The 25,165-nt window shown below is 42.0% G+C and overlaps 1 protein-coding gene and 1 long non-coding RNA gene across 9 annotated transcripts in view; one reads left to right on the top strand and one right to left on the bottom strand.

Moving 5' to 3' along the window:
- CACNA2D1 (calcium voltage-gated channel auxiliary subunit alpha2delta 1) overlaps positions 1–18,003 on the bottom strand; it is a 475,442-nt gene extending 457,439 nt beyond the window's left edge. For all 8 annotated transcript variants that reach the window (XM_072791358.1, XM_072791360.1, XM_072791359.1 and 5 more), the window contains exon 1: positions 17,880–18,003. In XM_072791358.1, the coding sequence (XP_072647459.1) occupies positions 17,880–17,980 (101 nt within the window). In that variant the 5' untranslated portion in view covers positions 17,981–18,003. The remainder of the gene's footprint in view (positions 1–17,879) is intronic.
- A 736-nt stretch (positions 18,004–18,739) lies between these two features.
- LOC140613010 (uncharacterized) lies at positions 18,740–22,937 on the top strand. The gene is made up of 3 exons (XR_012014135.1): positions 18,740–18,847; positions 19,385–21,088; positions 22,779–22,937. It is a non-coding gene; the product is annotated as an uncharacterized lncRNA (long non-coding RNA).
- The last annotated feature ends 2,228 nt before the right edge of the window (positions 22,938–25,165 follow it).

Below are 25,165 nucleotides of genomic sequence, written 5' to 3'. Positions count from 1 at the left end.
CAAGTGTTTTGGCTCATTCGAATAGTAAATGATCTAAAGAGAATACACTACAAGTCCAATTTGCTTGGAAGTGACATAAAATTCTAAGAAACTATATTAGCATGTAGCAATCTGAAATAGGCAGCTCCTTTTAAACCAAAATATTATGTTTATTTTGAGGAAAAAGGCCACAGCTATCCAGTAGCCAAAATTAAAAAAGTAGGTTATATCATTTAAAAAATGCTTTAATCTGAAAATCTATTTTTAAAGGCCATTTTTAAACTGAAAATAGCCATTTTTTACCTTAAACACCCAAACCAAACAAACCAGTGTCACTCAGATTGTGCTCTGCAGATCCCACTCAAGGAAAAGTACAGAAATTGTTTAGATATTTTTGTAAATTTTTGTTTTAAAAAGTAATGTTACAGCTATTGAATCTAATTATTTAAAAACAAGGTTCATATCTTTTTTTTTAAAGAAGAATGAGGTTTATTTTTTTTTAATTTTTATTTATTTATGATAGTCACACAGAGAGAGAGAGGCAGAGACATAGGCAGAGGGAGAAGCAGGCTCCATGCACCGGGAGCCCGACGTGGGATTCGATCCCAGTTCTCCAGGATCGCGCCCTGGGCCAAAGGCAGGCGCCAAACCACTGTGCCACCCAGGGATCCCTCATGTCTTTTTAAATTCCATTTTTCCACTCATTGATTTGCATTGTATTCTACAAAAATAAACATTTGCAATGGATATAAAATTTACCCCAAAAATGAATAAACTCTATTCCTTTAGCACAGTTAGTGTGAAAAGCACTGCATTAGACAATTACTCCCAGTGTTAGTAAATTAATTAGTGCTAGATGTATAACAAGAGAAATCCTGAACAAATCAGGCAATCAACAGTACTTCCAAACTGAAATAACTGGGTAAACAGGGCAGCGCACCCGTATGCAGGGATAGTGGGACCCCTTTTTTAAAGTAAACTTACTGAGTACCCAGTACTTAAGTACAGTGAGGAAGCATTTCATGGTCATCTTCCTCTCTGAAAATCAGAAGTCACAGTGTTCACCGAAATCTATTCACTGAATAGGAGAAATTATATATGGTATGGTTGCATTCAGTTACATATAAAGATTTCTGCATAATACTTTATAATTAGGGCATTCGTTAGAAACATTACCATTCCATACGGGTGTATAAAAAAATGCTGATGAGGATTAGAGGAAATCACTAATTTATACAGGCAGGGAAATGCACAGAATTCAGGAGACCTAAGATTTCATAAAGTATAAACCTTAACTTGGAAGTAACTTAATCCTTTACATTTCAAGAAAAATGTCTTACAATTTTCCACATATTTATTGACGATAATTGTGTAAATTGGCTTACACCATAACATGAAGAACTCTAGTCTTTGTAGAGGCTGAAAAGTTCAGCCAACACTAGTAAGGAGCTGCTAATGAGCTATTGTAATTTACTTTCCTTACCAGATGGAGCAGAACCAAAGTGGCGAAGCGGTTTGCCTGGAGGCAAGAAGATGCCAGGTCCTGTATTTCAGAGCATTTCCAAAGTCTGTGAACATCTACAGTGGGCAAGGAATGCGTATCCTATGTTTGAGGTTTTGGTGTTTTAATGACTGATAGTAAAACCTATGGAACAAAGGTTCTAGGTCGGTTCCCATGTATCCCCTACTCTCCCGCAGTCGGGGTGGGACGTGGGAGTCTGAAGGGACAGCACTCCCACACTGAAGCTGTTTCGGGGCAAAGGGGAAGGGATCCTGTAGATGTAAGATCCCAACCCACCTGATTCTGAACTAACCGAGTGTTCCCTTGGGCGTTCTAGTGAGTCAGTCGAAAGTTCTTAAGATGAGACCTGGCCCCCTTCGGAACAGAGATTCTCCTGCTGGCCTCCAGAGGAGACGACTCTGTAGGAGAGAGAGCAGAAGTGAGTGGCCTCTGGGAGCTGAGGACAAGGGCAAGAAGGGAGGAGCTACTCCCCCAAGCACAAAGAAGTGTGGACAACCACATAAGCTTAACAGAGGAAAAGATAGCAACCCAAGAAGGGGGAGCAGGCCAGTCACCACCTACTGCAGCTCGAGAGGCCCTGGGCAATGCAAGGATCCAGCTAGGCCACGGCTAGACTCCTCACCAAGAAAACTGTGACAAAATATACAGTGTGTGAAACCACCAAGTTTGTGCTAATATATTAGAGAGTATTAAAAATACCAAACCAAGATAGGGATGCCTGGGTGGCTCAGTGGCTTAGTGTCTGCCTTTGGCCCAGGTCATGATCCTGGGGACCCGGGATCGAGTCCCGCACTGGGCTCCCCACAGGGAACCTGCTTCTCCCTCTGCCTGTCTCTGCGTCTCTCATGAATAACTAAATAAAATATTTTTTAAAAACCAAGATAAATAAAGAAATCTAGACTAGTAAATTCTAAACAAGGGATCCACGGTATCTAACCATCTTCATGTAAAATGCCTTTATGAAGATTCTATTTTGCTTCCATTTAAATCGGTGGTCAGTACTTAATCTCTTTTATATAATTTTATATAATTTTCAAATCTTCTTGGCATAAATGTTGAGAATTTAACAAGTACCTTGACTTCTCTCATTTAATCACACAGTTACACTAGGAGGAAAGCCGGTCGGCTTTATGTGATTCTATACACACTCCGCTGAACTTCAAGATGCATGATGAGCTCTACTACAAAATCTCCTTGAAAAATCAGAATGGATACTTTTAACAGTATGATATAAATGATGTATGCTGTGTAAAGAAAAAAAAATACTTCATAATAGGGGCGCCTGGGTGGCTCAGTTGGCTGGGTGTCCAACTCTTGGTTTCAGCAGGGGTCACAGCCTCAGGGTCACGGGGTCAAGCCCTGTGTCAGGCTCCACACTCGGTATGGGGTCTGCTTAGGATTCCGTCTCTCCCTCTGCCCCTCCCACACCCCACATGTGTGTGCACAAGCTCACTCATTCTCGCACTCTCCTCCACTCTAAAATAAATCTTAAAAAAACTGCATATTATTTATACCACAAGGTAAGATATATTTATCACTAGTCTTAAAAGGGGAAGGGGGACACGATTCTATGCTATATATAGTTTCACAATTATTGCTGATACAGTTTTAGAGTTACCAGCTTCAGATAGTTTACAACAACTATTTAGAAATCTATTATCAAGAGATGGGGATCCCTGGGTGGTTCAGTGGTTTAGTGCCTGCCTTTGGCCCGGGGCATGATCCAGAGTCCCTGGATCGAGTCCCACGTCAGGCTCCCGGCATGGAGCCTGCTTCTCCCTCTGCCTGTGTGTCTCTGCCCCTCTCTGTCCCGCCCCCATGTCTATCATGAATAAATAAATAAAATCTTTAAAAAAAAAGAAATCTATTATCAAGAGAGAACACCTGGGACCTCTTTCACAGAACAAAATCCTCAGGTGGCAATGGGCCACTAACATTATTTTTCTGTACACAAAAATGTACAGAACACACTAACTTCATTACACATCTCCTAATATGCCCTTCAATCAGATACAGGAAGATGCCTGGTACCAAGCTGTTAGGAAATAGTCAAGTGCTGAGCAAGTAGGTGTTAGAAGGTGCTAAAACCAGGAATTCTTCCTCAGGTCCCACATGATTAGTGGTAGACACAAAGAGGAACTCAAGTCACCTGACCACGAAATTCTCCTGTTTCTAATCAAGTTCTATTTATTTGATGCTTTCTGTGTGCCGTTGCTTTACATCAATTCACATTCTTCATTCTCACAACATTATGAGATTTTACCAACTGTTCAAGTTACCCAGCCAATAATGGGAGAGCTGAGCTTTGAACCTACACTCTGAACCAAGCAAGCAAGCTCCATGAGGGAATTAAGCCCTAATGTTCCAAAGCATCCATGCTTTAAGAGTTAACTTCTCTATGCTTCTAGAATGGTATCAATAATGAACCATTTTGAGAGAACTGAAAAATACTCTCTTAAATTATAATCCGTGTTCTGTGGTTCAGATGAAGAAGCCCAATTAGAAGGGCTACAACCACACCATAAATGAGCACTTTTTAGAACTGTAAGTACTTGGTAGTCAGGTACAAGAATGAAGCTTTAATGATACTTAGCACAAATCCAACACCCAAATGCATTTAAAATACCAAAGACCTATGTGTCTTAGGAGTAATCTGTTCTAATTTGATAAACTGAGAGGGTACGGTCCCAACTGGCAGTTGACACAGCTTGTCATCTGTCTCAGTGACATAGAACCCAACTTGAGACAACAACCACAACACAAAGCATGAGGAGCCTTAAACCCCACCTCAGGACACTGAACAAGGTCTGGTGTGTTTCATTTTTTACCTAAGTCCTCCCATTTCCATGCCCATTCCAGGGAAGACTTTCTCCCGATGCTCTCATCTGTTTAACATGAAGAGAATAAAAGACTATTTAGAAAAATCAAACAATCCCTAGTAATGTCCAGAGACAGCCCTAGGAGTGGATTATAACTGGGAGAAAAACCTCCAGTTCTATTGGTTTCACAGGAAATAGGATGAAAGAAACTAACAGTTTCCACCCTTTGCTCAACAAATTCAGTGGAATATACATATACCAGGACTTGATGGCCTGCCATCTAAGCCTCAGAATTTCCCCTAAAAGGTATGGAGTATGATTCCTCCTATACAGAGCATGAAATTGAGACTCAGGGAGGTTAACCTGCCATGATCACACAGGCTGTACCAGAGGTAGAGTTTAACCTGCGCATTACCTGACTCAAAAATTCTGGTCCTTTCAACCATTTGCCTACCTTGAGTCCTTGGGACTTTCAGAAGAGAGACTAGTCTGGTTCTGGCTCTGCTTAAATAGCTATCAACAGGCTTCCTTGCAACTTCTGGAGGCAAGTGCAGCAACATGGAATCACTGTGGGGTTTGGAAGAGTTGCAAGAGTGGGATCACAGGACTCAAGGAAATTGGCCTTTTTCAGTACGCTCTTGGCAGATTTCTAGTGACTTCTGTGTTGGTTGCTATTTTAAAAAAATTAAAATTATAATCAGCAAGATGCCTAGGTGGTTGGTTGGTTAAGCAGCTGCCTCTGGTTCAGGTCATGATCTCGGGGTGGTGGGACTGAGCCCCTCAACGGGCTCTCTGCTCTCCCTCTGCCCCTCCCCTGGGTTTACACGTGTGGTCTCTCTCTCAAATAATTAAATAATTTTTTTACAAAATCATAATCAGGGACACCTGCATCTGCCTTTGGCTCGGGGCGTGATCCGGAGTCCTGGGATTGGGTCCCGCATCGGGCTTCCTGCATGGAGCCCACTTCTCCCTCTGCCTGTGTCTCTGCCTCTCTCTCTGTGACTCTCATGAATAAATAAATAAAATATTTTTAAAAAATTAAAAATAAATTTAAAAAAATAAAAAAATCATAATCAGCAAGTATACATCCTATCCCCATCCATTTGATGTTTCAATTATTTCTAATGAAATGTGCAGTCCTTCACAAGTATGATAGCACTTCTGGATACTAGAGAGCATTTTCAGGTTTTATAAAGTCTTCTAAACCTACATTCTATATGCATGTAATGCATCAGAATCTATAGGCAGAATTTACTAATGTTTTATTTTCATTTCATATAAATTATGTTTATATTATATATGACATTAATATATGTTTACACATTTACATTGTATAACATCTGTAACATTACATGTTATTTTAATGTACTGTTACATTGTTACATGATATTAAACATAAATATCATATATAACATTTATTTTAATGTACTGTTATGTTGTGTCACATAATAATAAACATAAATATCATATATAACATTTATATAAACCATATTTATATACACCATGTAAATATAATTTCCTGCAATTAGTAGGGGTGGAGATGCAGAGGAAACAAAAAAGAAAAAGACAAGATTCTGAGCAGCCCGTTGATCCCTGTGCATATTCTAAAAACAGAATCCCAGGGGCCAATCTACTTCACATGCAGAAAAAACCCAGAAAGGGTAGGACCAAATCCAAGGCTTCCAACCCTCAAGCCACCCCTCTGTCACGGTCGTTTACACCCAGGGACTCAGCTGGCTTTTAGACACCACACAGACAGGTTGTGTCACATCTGATAATTTAAGGAGATGAATGACCTCATCTAATTATCATACATGGTTTGCTCTGTGATGAGTTACCATTCCCCTACGTTTATTTATTACCATAAGAGTATTAATATAAATTTTAGACAATTACTCACCAGCAGACCTTAACCCATGTATCAGTCCCCTGGGAACTGAGCTACACGGGCACAATACAATTTTACCTCATGAAAATTAATTCTGATTTTTACATTTATATCGACAGGAAAATCAGGTGTTTTGAGAAACAACCAAGCAGCACTCCGCATGTTTCATTTAGAGCAATCCCCCACCCTCCATTGTGCCCATCCTCCTGAGCCTTCACGTGGCCCATTTGTTGGTCTCCCCTAACATTTTCACGGATGCAAATTTAACTCAATTCTAATATAATGTCAAGGCAATGAAGGGTTTGGTATTTTTAAAGTGACGAACATCATAAGAATTTTACACGTCCCTTTCTGTGGCAAATGTCAAGATGCTGCCATAAAAAGGCTGGTCCCTGGCACTCACAAACGAGCTGCGCCCATGGTATCACCAAGTCCTGCTCCTGAGTCACGTTATTAATGCACAGTTTCGTCTAAAACATCACTTTCCTCTAGGAATCAATTAAATATGCGCAGTGACAATTTAGGTGTTTTATTTCTACCAACGAAAGATGAGGGTTTTGTGACAGGCTGACCCCCATTTATACTACAAAGTGAAGGGGTGGGATTAAATGAGTGTAACTAATCATCAGTGGGATGAGTCAAATGGAAATTGGCCTTTTTCAGTACGCTCTTGGCAGATTTCTAGTGACTTCTGTGTTGGTTGCTAAAAATGCAACGGGTCTCAATTTTACTACTCTGTGCTCACCCAATTTGGAGGGTTGTCTGGAATCAGTTCGGTAAGCTTCATGGACACACCGCTTTATTAACTTTCCAATATTCTGCCTTGAGGCCGAAAACTCACATCTTCGTTTGAAAATGAGAGGTTATCAGCAAAGGGAAGACTTTTAAAAATAGGTTCCGCCTCCTGTGGCACAGTTCTCAGACAACAGGTGCCGGCTGAAATGTCAGGATAAAACACGTCAAGTCCTTTGTGGTTCTGCTGTCTTCACGGTCCCTTTTAGGACACAGGTTGTGTCCTTCACCCGGAGACAGAACACTCCACTCACTCTAGTCCTTTCATTTCCTCTTTATGATTAAAGTCTACACAAGTTTTAGGAAGGGATGTTTCTCGGGCCTGCTAAGCATTCCTTTTCCCATTCATTTCAGGCTTTTCTAATGGCCCGAGTGATATATTAGCACAATAATCTAGCTCACTAAACCTTCGTCATCAATTCATGATCTCTTGAAGGCAGAAAAATCACAAGTGGTACAAATAATAAAGCCTGCCCATTAAACAGTCCTTCAAAGTTCCCCGCGCATCCTCTCCTTTGATCCTCACCATATAACACTGTGATTCAGGATTAAGTTAATATTATCCTTGTTCCGCAGATGGAGAAATTGAAAGTGAGAGTTGGCTTTGCTCTGCTTTACAGTGACTCCTCTTTCCAGTGGACATCCCAGCTGGACTATGCAGCCACCCACAACTGGACCAGAGGAGTCCGTGGATGCTAACCCACTGAACCCCCGCCACCACAGGGCAGCAGTTATGGCAGGGAAGGGTAGGATTCTGAATCAAGCAGCTTGGGATCAAATTCCAGCTCCTGAGATAATTCAGGAAAGTTCTTCACACTCTAAAGTTAACTTTCCTCATTGATAAAACAGGGAAGATACTAATACTTCTCTCAGGGGAAGGGCTTGAAGATTGATGGCTTAAAACCACGCAGAGATAACTCACAAGGACCACAAAATGATCAGAAAGCAGGGTCATAATCACTGGAAGAGAGTTGTTAGTAATTATTAGTGTCCAAACATCCTGCAGGAAGAGACATCAGAATAAACTCAAGTACACTTTGAACACCTACGGGGGAGAAAAAAACAGCAAAGTCACGAAAGGGAAATAAATAGCCCACTCTTCCCATCTGATTCTTCTCATCTCTTGTTACAAACCACAAGGGTGGTTTCTCCACACTGAGCTGGGATCAATGAGATCAAGATTGATTCTTAGATCCTAAGGCATGTGAGATCCAAACCATTCATTCAGTCATCTCGGAAGCACAGGGAACCGCTGTGATGGTAGCTGCCAGTAATTTCCAGACCTTCAGGAGACCTGAGATGCCTTTGTAAGGGGCGACTAGGGATGGGCTTTGCAGGAATATTCCATATGTCTATATTCTATATGTCTATATGTCTATATTCTACATATGGTAATCTTATCAAAGTCATTATTTTGTTTTCTTCACAAGGATCTGTTGCAATTCAAATTTCTGCCCTGTGCTCAGGATTGCCTATGGGGTAGAGTGGGAGCACCTACAGGGTGGGACAGCAAACTACCCCAAACTGCCAAATAACAAAAAAATTTATGCTAAATTGGCAAAAGAAAGAACTATTTGCTTTTTTTCCCTCTTCATTGATATGGCTACAACATCTTCCTGCCATAAACGTATGCACATATTAAAATCTACAAAACTAGGGGACGCCTGGGTGGCTCAGTGGTTGAGCGTCTGCCTTCTGCTCAGGGTGTGATCCTGGGTCCCGGGATAGAGTCCCACATCGGGCTCCCTGCGGGGAACCTGCTTCTCCCTCTGCCTCTGTCTCTGCCTCTCTCTGTGTGTCTCTCATGAATAAATTAAAAATATTTTTAAAAACCTACAAAACTACACAGAGCTTCAAGGTAATCTTCCCCCCCAACCCCCCGCCAAAAAAAAAAAAGGCAAAAGAAAAAGACAAAAGGGAACCAAATACTGCTGTGACCAAAGGGTGAACTGGAGTTTTGTTATTAGCAAATAAAGAAAAACCCTAGTTGGTGCATCTCAAAATTTGAACATTGCTAATGTATTACTTTTCTGAATCATGTCATTCCTTCTTGAAAATGGAATCTGTAATTTGGAGCTTTCCTCCAAAAACATCTCCAACAAATTAAAAGTGTGTCTCTCCTATATTCCAACCATCTGCTTTAATTCTCAAGGCTGTTTCATATTTCAGAAGTTACTTTGTAAGACATTGTTCTTCCTCTTGATTCCTTCCTCACCTGCCTCTGTCAGAACATTCACCCATCAATCACGGCCTCTCTCATCTCTTTCATCTCTGCCATTTGGCCTCCTCCCTCTGAGAAGCCCAAATCTTCCGTCTGATAACACTCCCTTAGTTGTCCCAAAACCTTCCCCATACTCCAGGGGCCTTTTTCTAAGAACTGCCGCTTGCTCTATTCATAGTAATAACAACTGGCCTGTTGCAATGTAGTACCTCCCAGTGAGAGTGTACCAATGTGTGCAGAAGTGACCCACGCGGAGGCAACCAGTCCTCTCTTTCCAAATCCCATCGCCCGGTCACAACTGAATGGGCTATAGGTGGCCAATCTGGCCCATTTTCAGAATGCCAATATACCTTGTTTAGGAGTAGGATTCATGTCTCAAGTTGGTTCAAAGCAACAGTGGAGAAAACATAAGCCCTCACATCCATTCAATACCATGAACACTGGGAAGCAGAGAAAGCCAATCTGCAGGGACAAAGAATGAAGACTTAGACAAAGAAAACCAGAGACTGGAATGAGAGATGGTCCTGATGGCAGGCCCACCCCTTTCTGCAGTCATTGGCACGTCCTTGACCTTAACTCCCACGACTGAACATCCAGCCACCACTGAAAAATATTTCTACTATGTGCAATTCCAAATAGCCTAATATTACTCTTAATTCTGTAAACAAAAGCTGGCCAAATCCCTTAAACTTTCTTTCCGGAACTAATTCTCTATATCTCTGTTTCCTCTCGCTGCCAAGTTCCTTGAAAGGAAAATCTGCACTTGCTGTTACATTCTCACCTGCTACCAACTCCTCAAGGCACTGAAACCATGCTTCTGTCTCTAACACTCTACTGAAACTGTTCTCTTTTATTATCCAAATCCCCTTCTCATACCTCCTCCTAATGGCCTAAAAGTCCTCTAGAGAGACCCTGAAAACTCAAGATGTCCAACAGTGAAACTACTACTTTCACCCCCAGCGCTCCTCCTGTGTACTCTAGTCTACAAAGTTCAATGTAGTGTGGCTTACCTGATAGAGCTCTCAGAATCCTGACTCTGATCTCTTCCTGATTCCCCAAATCCCATAACCAACAGCACCTGAAATCTTACTTCCGCCTTATATCTCACATCAGTGCTGCTCTCCCCTTGCCACCATTCTGTTTTGGACCTTGCCATCTCTCATTCTGGAGATTCTGCAGTGTTTCACTAACTGCTCTCACTGTCTTCGCTTCAATTATTGGCCCTCTTGAATCTATCATCTACATCCTATGATTCAAAACGTATTACTTTTACTTTTCAATTTAAAAAACCCTAGGATGAAGGCCAACATTGTCTGAAAATGCAGACCTAGGCCACCACAAACGTCCACATTGTTGTGAACACTGCACATCGCCACTTAGGTCATACAGAAACACAGCTCTGGTGCAAACACTTTATGACCTAGACTCAAACCAATGGCCCAGTCCCACCAACATCTCTTCCCACACCCAGAAACCCTATGCTTAACATAAAACAGACAGTGTTTCTTCAACATGCTCTGTACTCTTCCTCAGATCCTGCTGCTTTATAGAGGCCTTGGAGATGTGAATGTCTTCCTCGGGGACTCTCTTCCTCACTTTGGATGCTCTGCAGTAGTTTAGTGCACTGCATAATTCACACTGAATAACAATACCTGCATTAATCATTAAATTACATTTGATGTTAAAAATATTTGAAGCAGGAGACATTAAAAAAAAAAGACGGTGTAAATTAAAACATAACATGTACCACGTACTCAGAAGTCCAAAGTCTTAAATGTACTACCTAGAAGCCAACCTACCTGTGAGTTATTTCATTCCTTATAATCTAATTGAAGAAATTTACTTATTTTTTGATGATCGCCACTTAAGCCTCTAATAAAGTGTCATGCTAATATTTATCTAATTATCCATTATCCTAAGGTTTCCCTAAAAAATACCGCTTAATTGCTTCTGTTTTTTGAGACCTAGACAACTATATTGTCTTCTTTGGTTTCTAAGGTGAATGTCCATAATATATTTAGTTCTCTATACATAAATCTGATGTTCAGTAAACATAATTTCCAGAATAGCCATGCTCACTTGGGAAGTGGGAGAAAAAAGAAAATTTAAAAAATGACCAGCTGCCCTTTTAGCATCCTTAATGTAAATCTACACCACGTTAATCAGAAGGCTCCTTTGTTTGCCCCACGTGCATTTGCATCACGTCTCATGGCATTTTCACCACAACACCTCTTGATCGCATTCCTAAAACAGATTTTCTCAGTGTGCCCGAGTCCATTTATTTTACTAAGCCATTCTTCTTTTAACCCTCAAAATAAGACATCATTAATGCCTAACCATCCCTTTCTAAAGCCTGACAGTAGGCACCTTAGACAGAGAACAATTTTATTAGCTCTTCCTCCTTTCCCCTAATTATCCCCCACAGTAGGTGGGGAAATGTCAAAAGAAACAATTGTCTAGACTGTTTGACAATTTTGGTAGAACTGTTGATCATGTATTACAGATTTCTCTCCACATCAAAATTCCTCAACAATTTCCCTATAGACAGAAATGTCCGAGGGTAAGAGAAAGGCCCCTGAAACAGTCAAAGAAGATGCAAAGGAGAAAGTCCTGAGGTCTGGTCACAGGTCACTGGGAGAAAGCAAATCAAAAACTCCCCATTTGATTTGATGATATATGCAAATAATAAATCATGATTAACAGTAACTGTGTATGTAGGTGTATGAAAGAGAGACAGAGAAGGAGCAATTAATTATCTGAATAAAAGAATACAGGAGTTATTTTTTCAGTTTGCCCAGAGACAACTGTAATACATTTTTAATGACTCAGGAAAAGTAACTTCAAATTAACAATAAGATTATCTGAAGCCTTTAAAATGGGCAACACCATTATCCATTGCCATCATTTCTACTTTAAGTTGTTCTTCCATTTGTGACACAATTTAAAATGTATCCTAATTTTTTTAATCCAGCAGAAGCATATGGTTAAAAAAAAAATCAGCAGAAGCAAATGTTAAAATAACATTTAGCCAGAAATATCCTGCATTCATATTCAAAGAGAACTTTAAATATTGCTTCATATGTAACAACCTGATCCTGCATTATTGAAATTAACTGTAAAAGTGTGCCAGTTCGTTGAGGCCACAATGTCAATCTTTTCCTTGTTTATTATCTTGTTAATATTTGTATAAACGGCAATTTTAAAGGAGCAATAATGCTGAATTACTACAAGTTATATAAACCTATAAGAGAAACCTAACAGTTTATATTGCACAAATATATTTTTTAAAACTGTTCATGTTTATCCTTTATTCTTAAAGCATGTCACACCAAATATGTTTAATTCTTACAAATATCTAAGTATCCCATATCTAAATGGCCAAAATAAAAACTGCTTAGTATGCAAAGGCCTTTTAGCAGGTGCCCAGCATTTCAAATGCAGTAGTTTCTTTCGCATACTTATTTTGCTAAAAAGATGGCAAAATCATACTTCATTTGCTACTCATCGATTATGTTAATGACTCGTCTCTACAGGACCTGAGCATTTCAAGCTGCTTTTGTATACAATAACTCATTTGATTCTCTTGACAAATTATTCTAAAATGCTAGTGTTATGAAAATATTTTAAAAGAGATTCAGCCACTAAAAACAGTTGTAGATTTGCAGGAATCTTCAAGCATATATATCTGTTAATAAATTTACCTTACTGAGGTTTTTCTACCACAGCAAACCACTTGAAGAAGGTTAAAAGAAATACGTGCACAAGCACCTGTGTGTGTCTGTGTATATGTCCATATGTAATAAAATATTACCTAATGAATAAAATACTGTGATGGAAAGTAAACAAATTATCTAACTATGCAGTGTTAATATTTTAGACCCTGAAGGAAAAGGTAAGTACAATATTTTTCACAAAGTACTACCATTTTTATTTCAATTGACACTAAAGTCAATTGCCTTTTTCTTTCAAATGTGGAAAGAATATGATACAACCAGTTCCATGATTTTGGACACAGGCACACACAAAATAAATCACTTGTAAGCCGCACGGTTGACCATCTTGATGCAGTTCAGAGTTTACTGGAAAGCAAGCCTATGAAAGGCTTGGGGACATTCGCTGTACTAGACATAAACAGTCCATGAAAAGAAAAAGTGGCTGACACGGTGTCTGATGCACACTACAAGTCTTAAGTAAATGAGGACTGGATGCGATGGAACCAAGTTCCTTCCGCAGGATAAGCAGCTTATACGCTTTTCTGAAATACTACTACAAATGATGGAAAAGTTGACACTTTAGTTATAACAAAATGTTACTTTTTAGTAACACTGCAAAAAAATCTGATTTTTTTTTCAAACTTCTAAGTACATTAATGATAGAACTGATTGTGTGTATACATGTAAGATACCAAAGGAAATCAGCAAAAAAGATGATTTCCCTAAAATATACTTTAACCATTTAAGTGTCCAGTTTAAGGTTATAAATGGTCCAAAGACATGTATTAGAAAACAAGATGTGAATTGAGAAGAATAGATTACTTTCCTGGAAATCTATATCCACATTACAAAACAGGGAAAAGAAGAGAAATTTCTGTGTATGTGTTTAAATGATACTCCAGAAAACATACCAATTAAGTAGTAGTTTGTTACGGATTCAATTTTAAAGTCATGTAAAAAAGTCCCAAATGCACTGTTATTTCTTATGTACACTCAAAAATCTAAACAGTAAATGTGAATACAGAATTTACAGGTGTTATTTATATTTTTGCAAATCCTTACTATGTATAAACCTGAAAATGAAAAGTATTTTATTATTTCTTTTAATCAGTGTTGGAGAAATAACAGAAAAGTGTCTACACAGCCAGGTTTCTTTGAATAAAAAGAGTGGTCAAGTTTCTGTTTTCAAAATGAACAATTTGCTATAGATTTTATTTTTATATGCACTAAGTTAAAATTAAACTAGTGAAAGCCATACACGATAATAAAGGTACATTTTATTTCCTTTAGTCATAATAGATTGCTTTAGATTGCTTAGATTCTTGTACCTTCCCAAAATGTTTTTTAGATTATATCCTTTATGGTCTGCCTAATGCTCACTCAAATGCCAATCCAAATAGCTACACTTATACCCACCTGTAAATATTAAGAAATTTAACACCATGATACTACTTTTCTGAAAAATAGACCTACTGTTGCATATTTTAAACATACACCTGTAGAATAATAAATGTTGTCTCACAGTTAATCTCCTGAGAACAAATTAAAGATCTGAGAACGGGATTTATTAACGTTCATTGTTTTTAGGTTTTAATTTACACAATATTTTACCTCATATTGTATCTTAAGGTACATTTCCTTGCACATGTAGTATGTGAAAAGAAATTGTTAGAACCAAATGAAAATAATTATGTCATTTCTAACACATGAAAAAGATATCCATTCCAATGTCATAAACTTATTTTCTACAGCCTTTAAATATAAATTTGTTCAGTAACAGAAAAAATATTCATATCTTAAGTATTTAAACTCCAAAGCACTATTCTTTCATGAGATTTATCTATTTCCCAAAGATATCTATAATTCTTATTAATATATGTATCCAATTACACACTTTATATTAAAATCCCCCACATACCAATGGGCTCTCAGCCAATTATTCTTGACTGATTGGTATTCTGATATGACTAAGAGTTTAACATTAACAGTAGTTATAACTACAGTTGTTTTTTTTAAATCGGGATTTGTAAATAGATCCTAAAATAAAGAGCAACAGATTCAAATTAACATTACAATACTGGCTAACATACATATTATTCTGAGTTTTAAAATAGAAGTGTTTTCATTTATGTGCCAAGAAATTATTTCTAGAACAAGCAAGAACTCCCTCTTTGAAAAGTATATCTTAAACTACCAGTATAAGCTGTGCATACTATAACATGAAAATGATGGGATTTCCATTTATATATAAACCAACATGCATTAGGTGGTGGCTACCATATGGCATATTTATGATTCACACTTTATTGAGACAATCATTTTCAAAAGAAAAGCCTAGCCTAGCAAAAAAATTGTATCAAAATTGCTCTCTTGGTGGGGGGAGGGGAACCTTGTTATTTTAGTGTTAAGTCTTAGAACAGTTTAACTATACCTAAATCCAGAAGAAAATGCTATTTGAGAATATATACTAAGACAGAAAAAAATTTTAAAAGAAATGTAAAATGATACATTATTTGTTTTATTATACTAAAACTTAAGCCTTTAATATCACTATAAACACTACTTAAAAGAAAAATAAAGCTCCGTGTTAGTAATTTTAATTCTAGTGGAGAGGTCCCACTCCAATGAGTGCACAATTAATCTTATACTCTGTTGATGGCATGTTCTCCCTCTAAAAACTACTGATACCACTTTTTCTGGGAAAAATAAAATTGTCAAAAAAAAAGAAAAAAAAAGAACTTATCAATGATTTCCAGAGAAATTTATACGTAGGACTGCAATAATTTGCCTTTATTGATACCATAATCTTTGTACTGAATGTTTATAAACTTGAATCTTTTTTCCAAAGATTCGAGATTTAGCATGATAAACACCCCGTATGAATTCTTTTCTTGCAAGAAAGGCAAATGGCATATCTCGACAAAATTAACACTGCACTTTTTAAAATTTCATAAAGTTTATTCAGAAACCTAGCAAGAAGTACAAATGTCAACTATCATCTCTCCTCTCCTCAGAAGATGGTATTTTAACTTTTGAAATAAATTACTGAAGACGCACAAGCCTTATCCAAATAGCGTTAATGTTACCTACAGGAGACTGACCTAGCTCTCTACAAGGTCTTTTATTAAGCTTTTACCTTACCAAATAATTAATATTTCCTATTATTTGAGAATGTCTTAAATCTCTATTGCTAAAAAATAAATTTCAAATCGTTTCAAAGGAAGGAAATTGTGGTTTCCTAATTCCTATTTTTCTTCACTTCTTTATCTTCTTTCTTGTCTCCAGTGAATTTCTGACCATAAACATTAAGTCACTTGAATTTGAGGACAGCATTTTTTGCAGACGTCCTTCTCACAATAAGGACTTGTACATTAGTATTTTATCATGGCATGTTCAGGAATAAAAGGCTATTATTTTGTTGTAGCTTTAGAAAGTCACAGTTTCCTCCACTGGGGTGATGATGCATTCCCTCCAAATGAAAGAAATATTGATAAATTGTCCGTTAAAAATAACACACTGAAAATATGTAAGCTGCACACACGGGCTCCTTTTTAAAGAGCCACTTCTTTATCTGACAAAAATGCAAGGCGAGTCACTGGAGTTCTCGTTTTATAGGCCAAGCGGCCAAACGAATAAAGAATTCCATCCATAAAAGTGTAATTCCCTAATAGGAGTGGATGATTCTGAAGCATCTTCAGAGAAATCCTTACTCTATATATTTCAAAATCTCCGCTTGGAACATCCTGCCAATTAAACGACGATCTACAGATGGCATTTACCCTTTCGCTTCGTAAGGAAAAGGATCTGCAATCATTCCTACGGGAGATTATCTGAAAAAGGGCCAGGACTGCACATCAAGGACAAAAACTATTCGCCGCTCCCCTTCTCCGGGGCAGACGGCGCATCCCTGGGCTTGTGCCCCGGCCGGGCGGGCGGCAGGGAGGCCTCCGGGCGCATCCTGAACCCGCGGCGGCGCCGCGACCCGCGGAGCCCGGGGAGCATCGCCCAGGCCGCCGCGCGGAGCCAACAAAGGGCAGCCGGGCCGGCCCCGCGGCAGGAGTCCCGGGAGGCCACCTCGGCTTTGTTTTCGGGATGTAAAACGCATTCAAGGGACTCATCCGTTTAAGATCACCTGCTCCTGGGAGCCTTAAAGTAGCTCCAAGAACCGGAATAAAGGCTCTGCCCGGACGCCCGAGGGGCCGCCCGGCGCCGTTCCGAGGTGCGTGCGTATCTCAGGAGCTACTGACTTTGCCTCTTTTTTTTCCAGCCTAAGAGAAAAGAGAACTATTATTTTCCCTTCCCTTCCTGCCGCGTGACTACAGTTACCTTTAAATATTCTATTTCCAGAGCAGCAGCGGATTTTTTTTAAGTCATTTTAGCAATGTTAAAAATAAGAGGAAATTGCAGGGGACTCTGGAGACGTTGCTCCCTCCCTCCAGGAACGGGCCGTGTTCGCCCCAAGGGCAGGAGCGGCGGGGCCGCGGGGGGGGCCGGGGGGCGCGGGGCCCCGGGACCCGGACCCCGACCAGGACCAGGACCAGGACCAGGACCCGGACCCCGAGCGGGCCGAGCGGCCGCCGAGCATCCGGGCCGGCGGGCCCCGGGGCGCCCAGCGCGGGACGGCGGGCGGCGCACAACTTTTCCCGGACGGGCCTGGAGGGCCGCGCGTGCGGCTGGACACCGCCCCCCCACCCCCCCGGCCGGGCGGCCCAGCTCGCGGGGGCGGAGGCGAGGGCGGGGGCGGGGGCGCCGGCCGCGCAGGGCTGGGGCGCGGCGGGCCGGCGGCGGGCGTGTCGGGACCGCGGGGCCCCCCGCCCGGCTCGGCCGCCGCCCCCGCGCCCCCCCCCGCGCCCCCGGCTCCCCGCCCCGCCCCCCGCGCCCCTGCCCGGCCCGGCTGCCCGCTGCCCGCCCCCCGCGCCCCTGCCCGGCCCCGCCGGCGACTTACGTGACGGCCGAAGGGAAGGGCTCCGCGGCGGCGGGCCGGACCAGCGCCGCCTGCACGAGCGCCAGCGCCAGCGCCAGGGCCAGCAGGCGGCCCGCAGCCATGCTCGCGGTCGAGGGGCCGGCGGGGCGCGGGGCGCGGGCAGCCTCGGGCGGGTCGGCGGGCAGGGGCGGGGCGCGGGGGGCGGGGGGCGGGCGGACCCTCTAGCGCGCGGCTCCGGCTCCGGCTCCGGCTCCGGCTGCTGCTCCGCGCCGCGGCCGCCGCGCCTCCGCCGCCATCAGCGGCGACTCGGGAACAGAGGCGGCGAGTCGGCCGGCGCCCGCGCTCGCCGTCGCCCTGCCTCCCGGTCTCCTCCCCGATTTATGCCCCCGACCGCGGGGGGGCGGGGGGAGGGGCCGGGGGCGCGGGGCGGCGGCGGAGACGCGGCTGGCGGCGGGAGGCTCGCTCCGGCTCCTCCGGGGGCGGGCGGGGCGGGCGGGGCGGGGCGGGGGCGGCCCGGGCGGGCGGGGAGGGGAGCCGGGCGCGAGGGAGGGGAGCGGGGAGGGGAGCGGGGAGGGGAGCGGGCGGGGAGGGGAGCGCGGCGGCGGCTCCTCCGGCTGCACCGCCCGGCGCGGCTCTGCCCGCGCCCGGGCCCCCCGCCTCCCCCGGGGCGCGGAGCGGTCCTCGGGCCGCCGAGGCCGCAGGGGTTCGGTTCGCCTCCTGGAGCACCGCTGTGCCCGCTGCCGGGCGGCGCCGCCGAGCGCGGGGCCGGGGGGCCGGGGGCCGGGGCGCAGCTGCCTCGACGGAGCCGCGGGGCCCGGGCCGAGGACGGTGCGGCCCGACCCGCCGGCCCGAGGGGCGCAGCGGCGACTCCCGCCCGAGCCCCGGGCCCCGGGCCCCGGGCCCCGGCCCCCTGCGGGGCTGCCGACCCGGGTCAGGGCGCAGGCCCGCGAAGGGGAAGCAGCGGGAACAGGTGGCGACGGGCGCTCGAGGTGTGCGGCGGGGGCGGGGGCGGGGGCTTGGGGGCTGGAGGTGTGCGGGGGGGCGGGGGCTGGGGTGTGCAGGGGTGCGGGGGTCGGGGGCTCGGGGCGTGCAGGGGCGCGGGGGTCGGGGGCTCGGGGCGTGCGGGGGGGCGGGGGCTCGGGGCGTGCAGGGGCGCGGGGGTCGGGGGCTGGAGGTGTGCAGGGGCGCGGGGGGTCGGGGGCTGGAGGTGTGCAGGGGCGCGAGGGATCGGGGCGCTGGGGCTGGAGGTGCGCAGGGGGGCGGTGGGGCGCGGGGCTCAGGCCTCCCAGAAAGAGCGGGGGGCTCGGCTCAGGCCTCCCCCGGGGCTCGGCCTCGGCCCGGGTGGAAGCGGGGCGCCCCGTGGGCAGGGCCCCCCGTGATGCGCTGGGGCTGCCTTCCGCAGCAAGTGAAGAGAATACCATTCCTGATGGGAAAGAACGACCAACCTGCGTATGGGTAAAAGCGGCGATTGGCGATGGCTATAAGATTTTTCATGAGCTTTTTTTTTTTTTTTTTTTTTTTCTTAGTTTCCCGAGGGGTCTGTGGAGGGGCCGCGACTCTTCCCACTCCGGAGTCGAGGTCCAGCCCCCGAGGGCAGCCCCCCGGGAGGAGCCGGAGCGCCCAGCGGCGGAGCGAACTGTCACAGTGTAGGCCGCTCTCTGCCTCTTGACCCCGAGATGTTCCCTTCCCCCTGACTCGCACCCTTCCTTGTGCCTTATTTGTTTTCTTTATGTTCTCCTCCTCTCTGGCTTGCTCTTTGTTTCCCTCCTCCGCTTCGGAGGGACCTCACAAAAGGCGCCCCGCCGTGACTTAACTTAGTTTGTTTTTTGCCCGTTAGAAAGAGGGAGGCCGCGGGAGCCAGCAAATGGGAAAAGAAGTGGGATGTAATGGCCTGAGAACGGGAGCCCGGGAAGGGTATTTTGCATAACTGAGGATGGCCTTGCCGTCCAGATTTAGGTAACCAGTCAAGCCCATCGTTTTTGTTTCAATCTTTAATGATTCAAAAGCAGATTTTCTTTCTCGGCCTGAGGATTCCGAGTAGCAGGACGAGATGCCCATCACTGTCTATGTGATAGGTCGCTACCACAACAGCCTCCCTCCGTAAGAATTCTGTACTCTGTCAATTATTTCAGTAATGCCTTCAGACTTCCTACGAAGGAAGTACACCATTTCCAATTTATATCTTTAAGACAAAGAGCTTAAAGACCAAAACGGATGTAATAAACTTCTAGAGAAGGTAAGTCAGCCTTCATTATTTGTTGGCCTTTGAGCCAAATCTCAATTTCTTTGGATCCCTCGGATGAAGCCCTGTGTTCTCTAATATCTGAAGTTGTTGAAGAAAGATACTACTTCCACAGTTCTTCCTGCAAGTGCTGGTTATCAGCCGTAGCCTAAATCATTGCTTCATCCTCTGTTGTGGAGCTTGCGATTAAATGCTTCATTGACCTAAACCTTTCTAACGAGGATACTCAAAATGTGGCTTTTATTTCTTACCTGTGATAACTAGAGCAAGGGCATTTTCACAACATAGCATTCTGTGTCTGTTGGATTATCCATAGGCCCCTACAATGCATCGTTTAAACTCAGTTCAGTTATTTTGAAAAATTCCGTAAAAACCAGATCATAGGGCAGCCCGGGCGGCTCAGCGGTTTAGCGCCGCCTTCAGCCCAGGGCGTGATCCTGGAGACCTGGGATCGAGTCTGCCTCAGGCTCCCTACGTGGAGCCTGCGTCTCCCTCTGCCTCTGTCTCTCTCTCTCTCTCTCTCTCTCATGAATAAATAAATAAAATCTAAAAAAAAAAAAAAAACAGATCATACACCATTAGTAGTAATAAAATTTTGCTTATTCACCAAATCTTGCCATTCCAGATAAAATGTTTATAAATCATAGGGACTGATGACATAACTTGTGTTATGGGCCATCATAAATAAGAAGTCACAAATCAATAGCTACTATTCATTTAAGAGAAAATAATCTAATAAGAAAGATTAATGAAGATCTGATGCCTGTATTAATCATTTCCAGATGAAAGTTTAATCCAAAATATTTAGTTCACACGAAGCACTGACTTTTTACTCATGACCAATTTGTGTCTAACTTTTGGCTCTCAGTTGTTACTATATGTAAATGTTTAATGTGCTCATAAACATTTTATTTTTATTAAAAATGCAGAAAGAACAAATGAGCCTAATAGCCACGAAATGACTCCTCTTACTCCTACCTGATTTTAGGTAATATTATACGTATCAGTAGCATAAAATTCAATTTTGGTTGCATTTTACTGTGAGTGTATTTCTGTGTGTAGAAGCATATTTGTAATGATCTTTTTCAGTAAATCAAATCTAATTTCTTCAACATTTTTGCTTTAAGAATAAGACAATGTAATTAAGATGTTTTGTTCTGTTTTTCTCTTATGTACAAACACACAGCACTAGAAAGAAAAATGGTTTGTGGCAAAAAAAAATTGAACAGGCAATCACTCATTTTCTAGGTTTTTGGTATCTGTTAAGAAACTAAGAGCACAGTGACCACAGGCCTTATTTATTTACATGCAAATGGGAGGCTAGGACCTGTCTCTGAGCGAGATACAGCGTTAAGAGCCAGAAGAAGACAGACTTGGCGATTTGAGGCAGTATATGCAGGCACAGGGGTGTTCCAGACAGAGCCCAAGTTAAAAACAAATGGACAGAAAGCCTCAACTATCTCTGTCCTTGGGGAATGTTTTCAGGAGATGGGAATATGAAAAGAAAGCAACTCAGAACTACCAATTCCCAGGAGAATGGTTAAGGGAATGTGTGAGGGTTCTTACATCAGTGTTCACATTCAGTATTTTTAAACTAAAGCAGCACAGAGAGGCCATTATAGAAAGCACCATGGAAAAAACACGACCTTAGATCAAAAAATATGGTCACATATTCCTACAAACAAGACAGATATTTGGAGGACATTTTCCCCTGGCCCAAGCCATACAGTTACTGACAAGGCATTAAACTTGAAAGAAGGGACACCAAGTGACACAAGTGCTAATGGATACGGCTAAATGAAGACAAAGTAACATTGAACAATAGTTACTAATTGGAAGTTTGTTGTTTGCCTATATTGGCAAACTTCTGCTGATTTAAGTATTTAGAAATATTACCGGTTATATTGAATCCTGTCAAATCCTCAGACAAGCCATGGCTTTTACGGTACTGTATTTTTAAATTTCTGCTAATGACAGATTTCTTCATTTTTCTTTCTCCCTTCCCTAGTAAGTATAAGCACATCTCCGGAAAAAAAAAAAAAAAAAAAGCACCCACAGCGTGACTTCCCATTAAAGAAGAATTATTAAACTTGAAAATCTAGATTTCATTGTAAGATCCTCTTCACTCCACAGAATTGGAGTTTTCGTTGGTTTTTTTTTTTTTTTTTTTTTTTTTTGAGCCTTAAGGGATAGCTCAAAGTATGGGGAACCCATTTACTTAGGCCTATACAAAGGGAAGAATTCAGTTATTTATGCAAGTATTCAATAGCACCAAAAATATAATGGGCATTGTTAATAAGAGATGGAGGATAACATTTGAAATGACCCAAACTAACAATTGTTGTCACTCTTTCCAGTGTTTGGATTTTTTTTTTTTTTTTGATTTTATGGATGTAACCTCTCATGAGAAAGAAAAAGAAAGATGGTTGACTGATACTATTCTATTAGGTTTTTAATATACTTTAAATACAATAAACCACCATTGAAACCTAGCATGTTTCTCTAAGACTATAGGTATGTTATGGATCAAATTCACTGCCTACACAGATTATATAGAATTCATCTATTAAATGAGTGTCCATTGAAGCACCACAAAGGGTGTTGCCAGGAATTTCCCCCTCTGCAGTAATGGGTAATGGAGAGAAAATAAAAGAGCAATCATCCTATTTTTATTTTAGATATGATTAAAACCCCTGCTCTTTGGATACCTGGGTGACTCAGCGGTTGAGCGTCTCCCTTGGGCTAAGGGCATGACCCCGGGGTCCTGGGATCGAGTCCCGCTTCGGACTCCCTGCTAGAGGCCTGCTTCTCCCTCTGCCTGTGTATCTGCCTCTCTCTGTGTGTCTCTCATGAATAAATAAAATCTTTAAAAAAAAAAAAAGAGTTCCTGCAAATTATTTGCAAAGAAAACATGACTACCTGAACATATTAGTAAACATAGAATTACAATCCTACATTCTATTGGGAGATGACAATAAGATGACCTCTATTTTACTCACCTATCACAGATGGAAGTTATAATCTTATAAGCTTGATATTTGGAAGCATCAGAAAACCAAGACAGCACAAATATTTTTATACAGTAATAACTTCTTAAAAGGTGGTGGGGTCCTAAGGGTTTCTGACAATTTGGGGGAAAAAAGATACTGTGATGCTTAATCGCCTAAAGGATATTGTTATATGCTATCTAATATCCTACATTTTTATGTAATTAATAATACGTCAACATTTTATACTTTAAAACTGAGATTAAGGATCTAAACATATCTATAAATAGCTTGCATTGTCTACAACTGGAATCTATACACATTTCTTTTTCTTATTCACAGTGCCTTAAATTTTACTCTAAGGTGACCCATTCTTTAAGAATATGATTCTGTCAGAATGTCCATAGGTGGCTAGAAGAAAAGAGTTGATTTCATAAATTTGCCAACCTGGGTGAAGATAGTCCAAATTTAAACAGCAAACTGAGTCTTAAGTTTCAAGCTAAGTATATTTATTACCTGGATGTCACTGCAAGTCGTTCTGTTACACACAGATCGGTCTATTTTTACCAAGATGTCCTTCATTTTAGTGGATAGAATTTATACTAGCAGGACTTGCAGAGTAAATTTCAAACAAATGCATAACTCTCAAATATCGAGTGGATAACTTCAAAATGAAAGTTTTTATTTCTGTAATATCATAAAGACATTTACTAATCCAGCTTCCATTAATAGTGATTTAACTTTCTTTAATTATGTCATTGACAAGAGTTGGTAGTCATTACCCGTAATAAGAACATGCATTAAAACATTTTGATTGGGAGAGCTTATAGACTTAGTCATCTGTCTCTTTAATAGTACCTGAAATTCCTTACATTCAAGACCTCTTGTTTCTAACAGTAGAGTATTATGCGATTTCCTATATATATTGGATTGATTATACAATTCTTTTAAATTTCATTTCTATTTCTCAAACTATGTACAACTTCTCCCTTTGAACAACAACACAATACTTATCAAAGATGAACTGTCATCATAAACTCACTTACAACACAGTGACAAAACTTCAATTCAAGCCTTAACAAATGTCCATGATTCATCAGTGTTCAGGGACAGAACCCAGTTCTGCTGTTTCTCTCCCCTTTCTTCCCCAAGTTAACTAGCCAGCCCCACTCCGCCCCTTCTCCACCCCTTCTTTTGATTTTTTTCTTCCCCAACAGACAATAGTTAAGTGTCTTTAACACGTGACCAAAAAAGGGATTTTTTTTTTTTAAGTAGTAAGGAGAAAAGGAAGTAGAAAAATTTTGAAATGCAAAGCGGAATTATCCAAAGAAAAGGAAAATGGAAATATGAAGGTGGAACCATGTGCAGGGGGAAAGGAGTTTGGTCATACAACGCAGATAAACACAATGCAAAGAGGTAAAACAGAAACAGCAAGAAATGTGAAGACCAGAACTGCTTCCACAAAAAATCAGTAGCATAAATGAGGCAAAAGAGTAGGACAAGTTTACTTCAGGATTCAATCAACCAAAGTTGTTATTGCTCAATATATATAATATTCAATATTGCCCCACTTATACAAAATCTTATTAACCTTTTAAGGTTCTCTAAAAGTGGAAGAGGTTCTAGAATCTTCATATTTCACCACTTTTTTTAATTTAAAAAATAATATTAAAGTATTATTAGGTACATCTACCATGACATAAGTTTGCAAATTCCCTTTGCATTTGAAATTCCCATAGGCAGCAATCTGATCATTTATCATGCAGGATTTTTATATCAACTCTAGTGGAAAACATCATAAGCCACTTCATATAAAATATCGATTTGTATGTAACAAACATTTTTATAGTCAATCACTCATAAAATTTAGTGAACCTACTTTCTTTCCATGGGCAACCTTCAGAACCACTTCTTTTCTCCTAATGCATTTTCTCAGGAAAAATTCATCAACCATCAGAAGGTGTAAATGGGATTAGGAGGGGAGAGCAAAAGTGATTTAGCTGCTTCAATGACTTTGTTCTCACCTGAAAAAGTGTTCACATTCAGAAAATGTTCCCAAGCCCTGAACTAAGTTAAAT

The sequence above is a fragment of the Canis lupus genome, chromosome 21 (genome assembly GCF_048164855.1).
Source record: "Canis lupus baileyi chromosome 21, mCanLup2.hap1, whole genome shotgun sequence".
NCBI lineage: Eukaryota > Metazoa > Chordata > Mammalia > Carnivora > Canidae > Canis > Canis lupus.
This window is presented reverse-complemented; position numbering and strand designations above follow the sequence as displayed.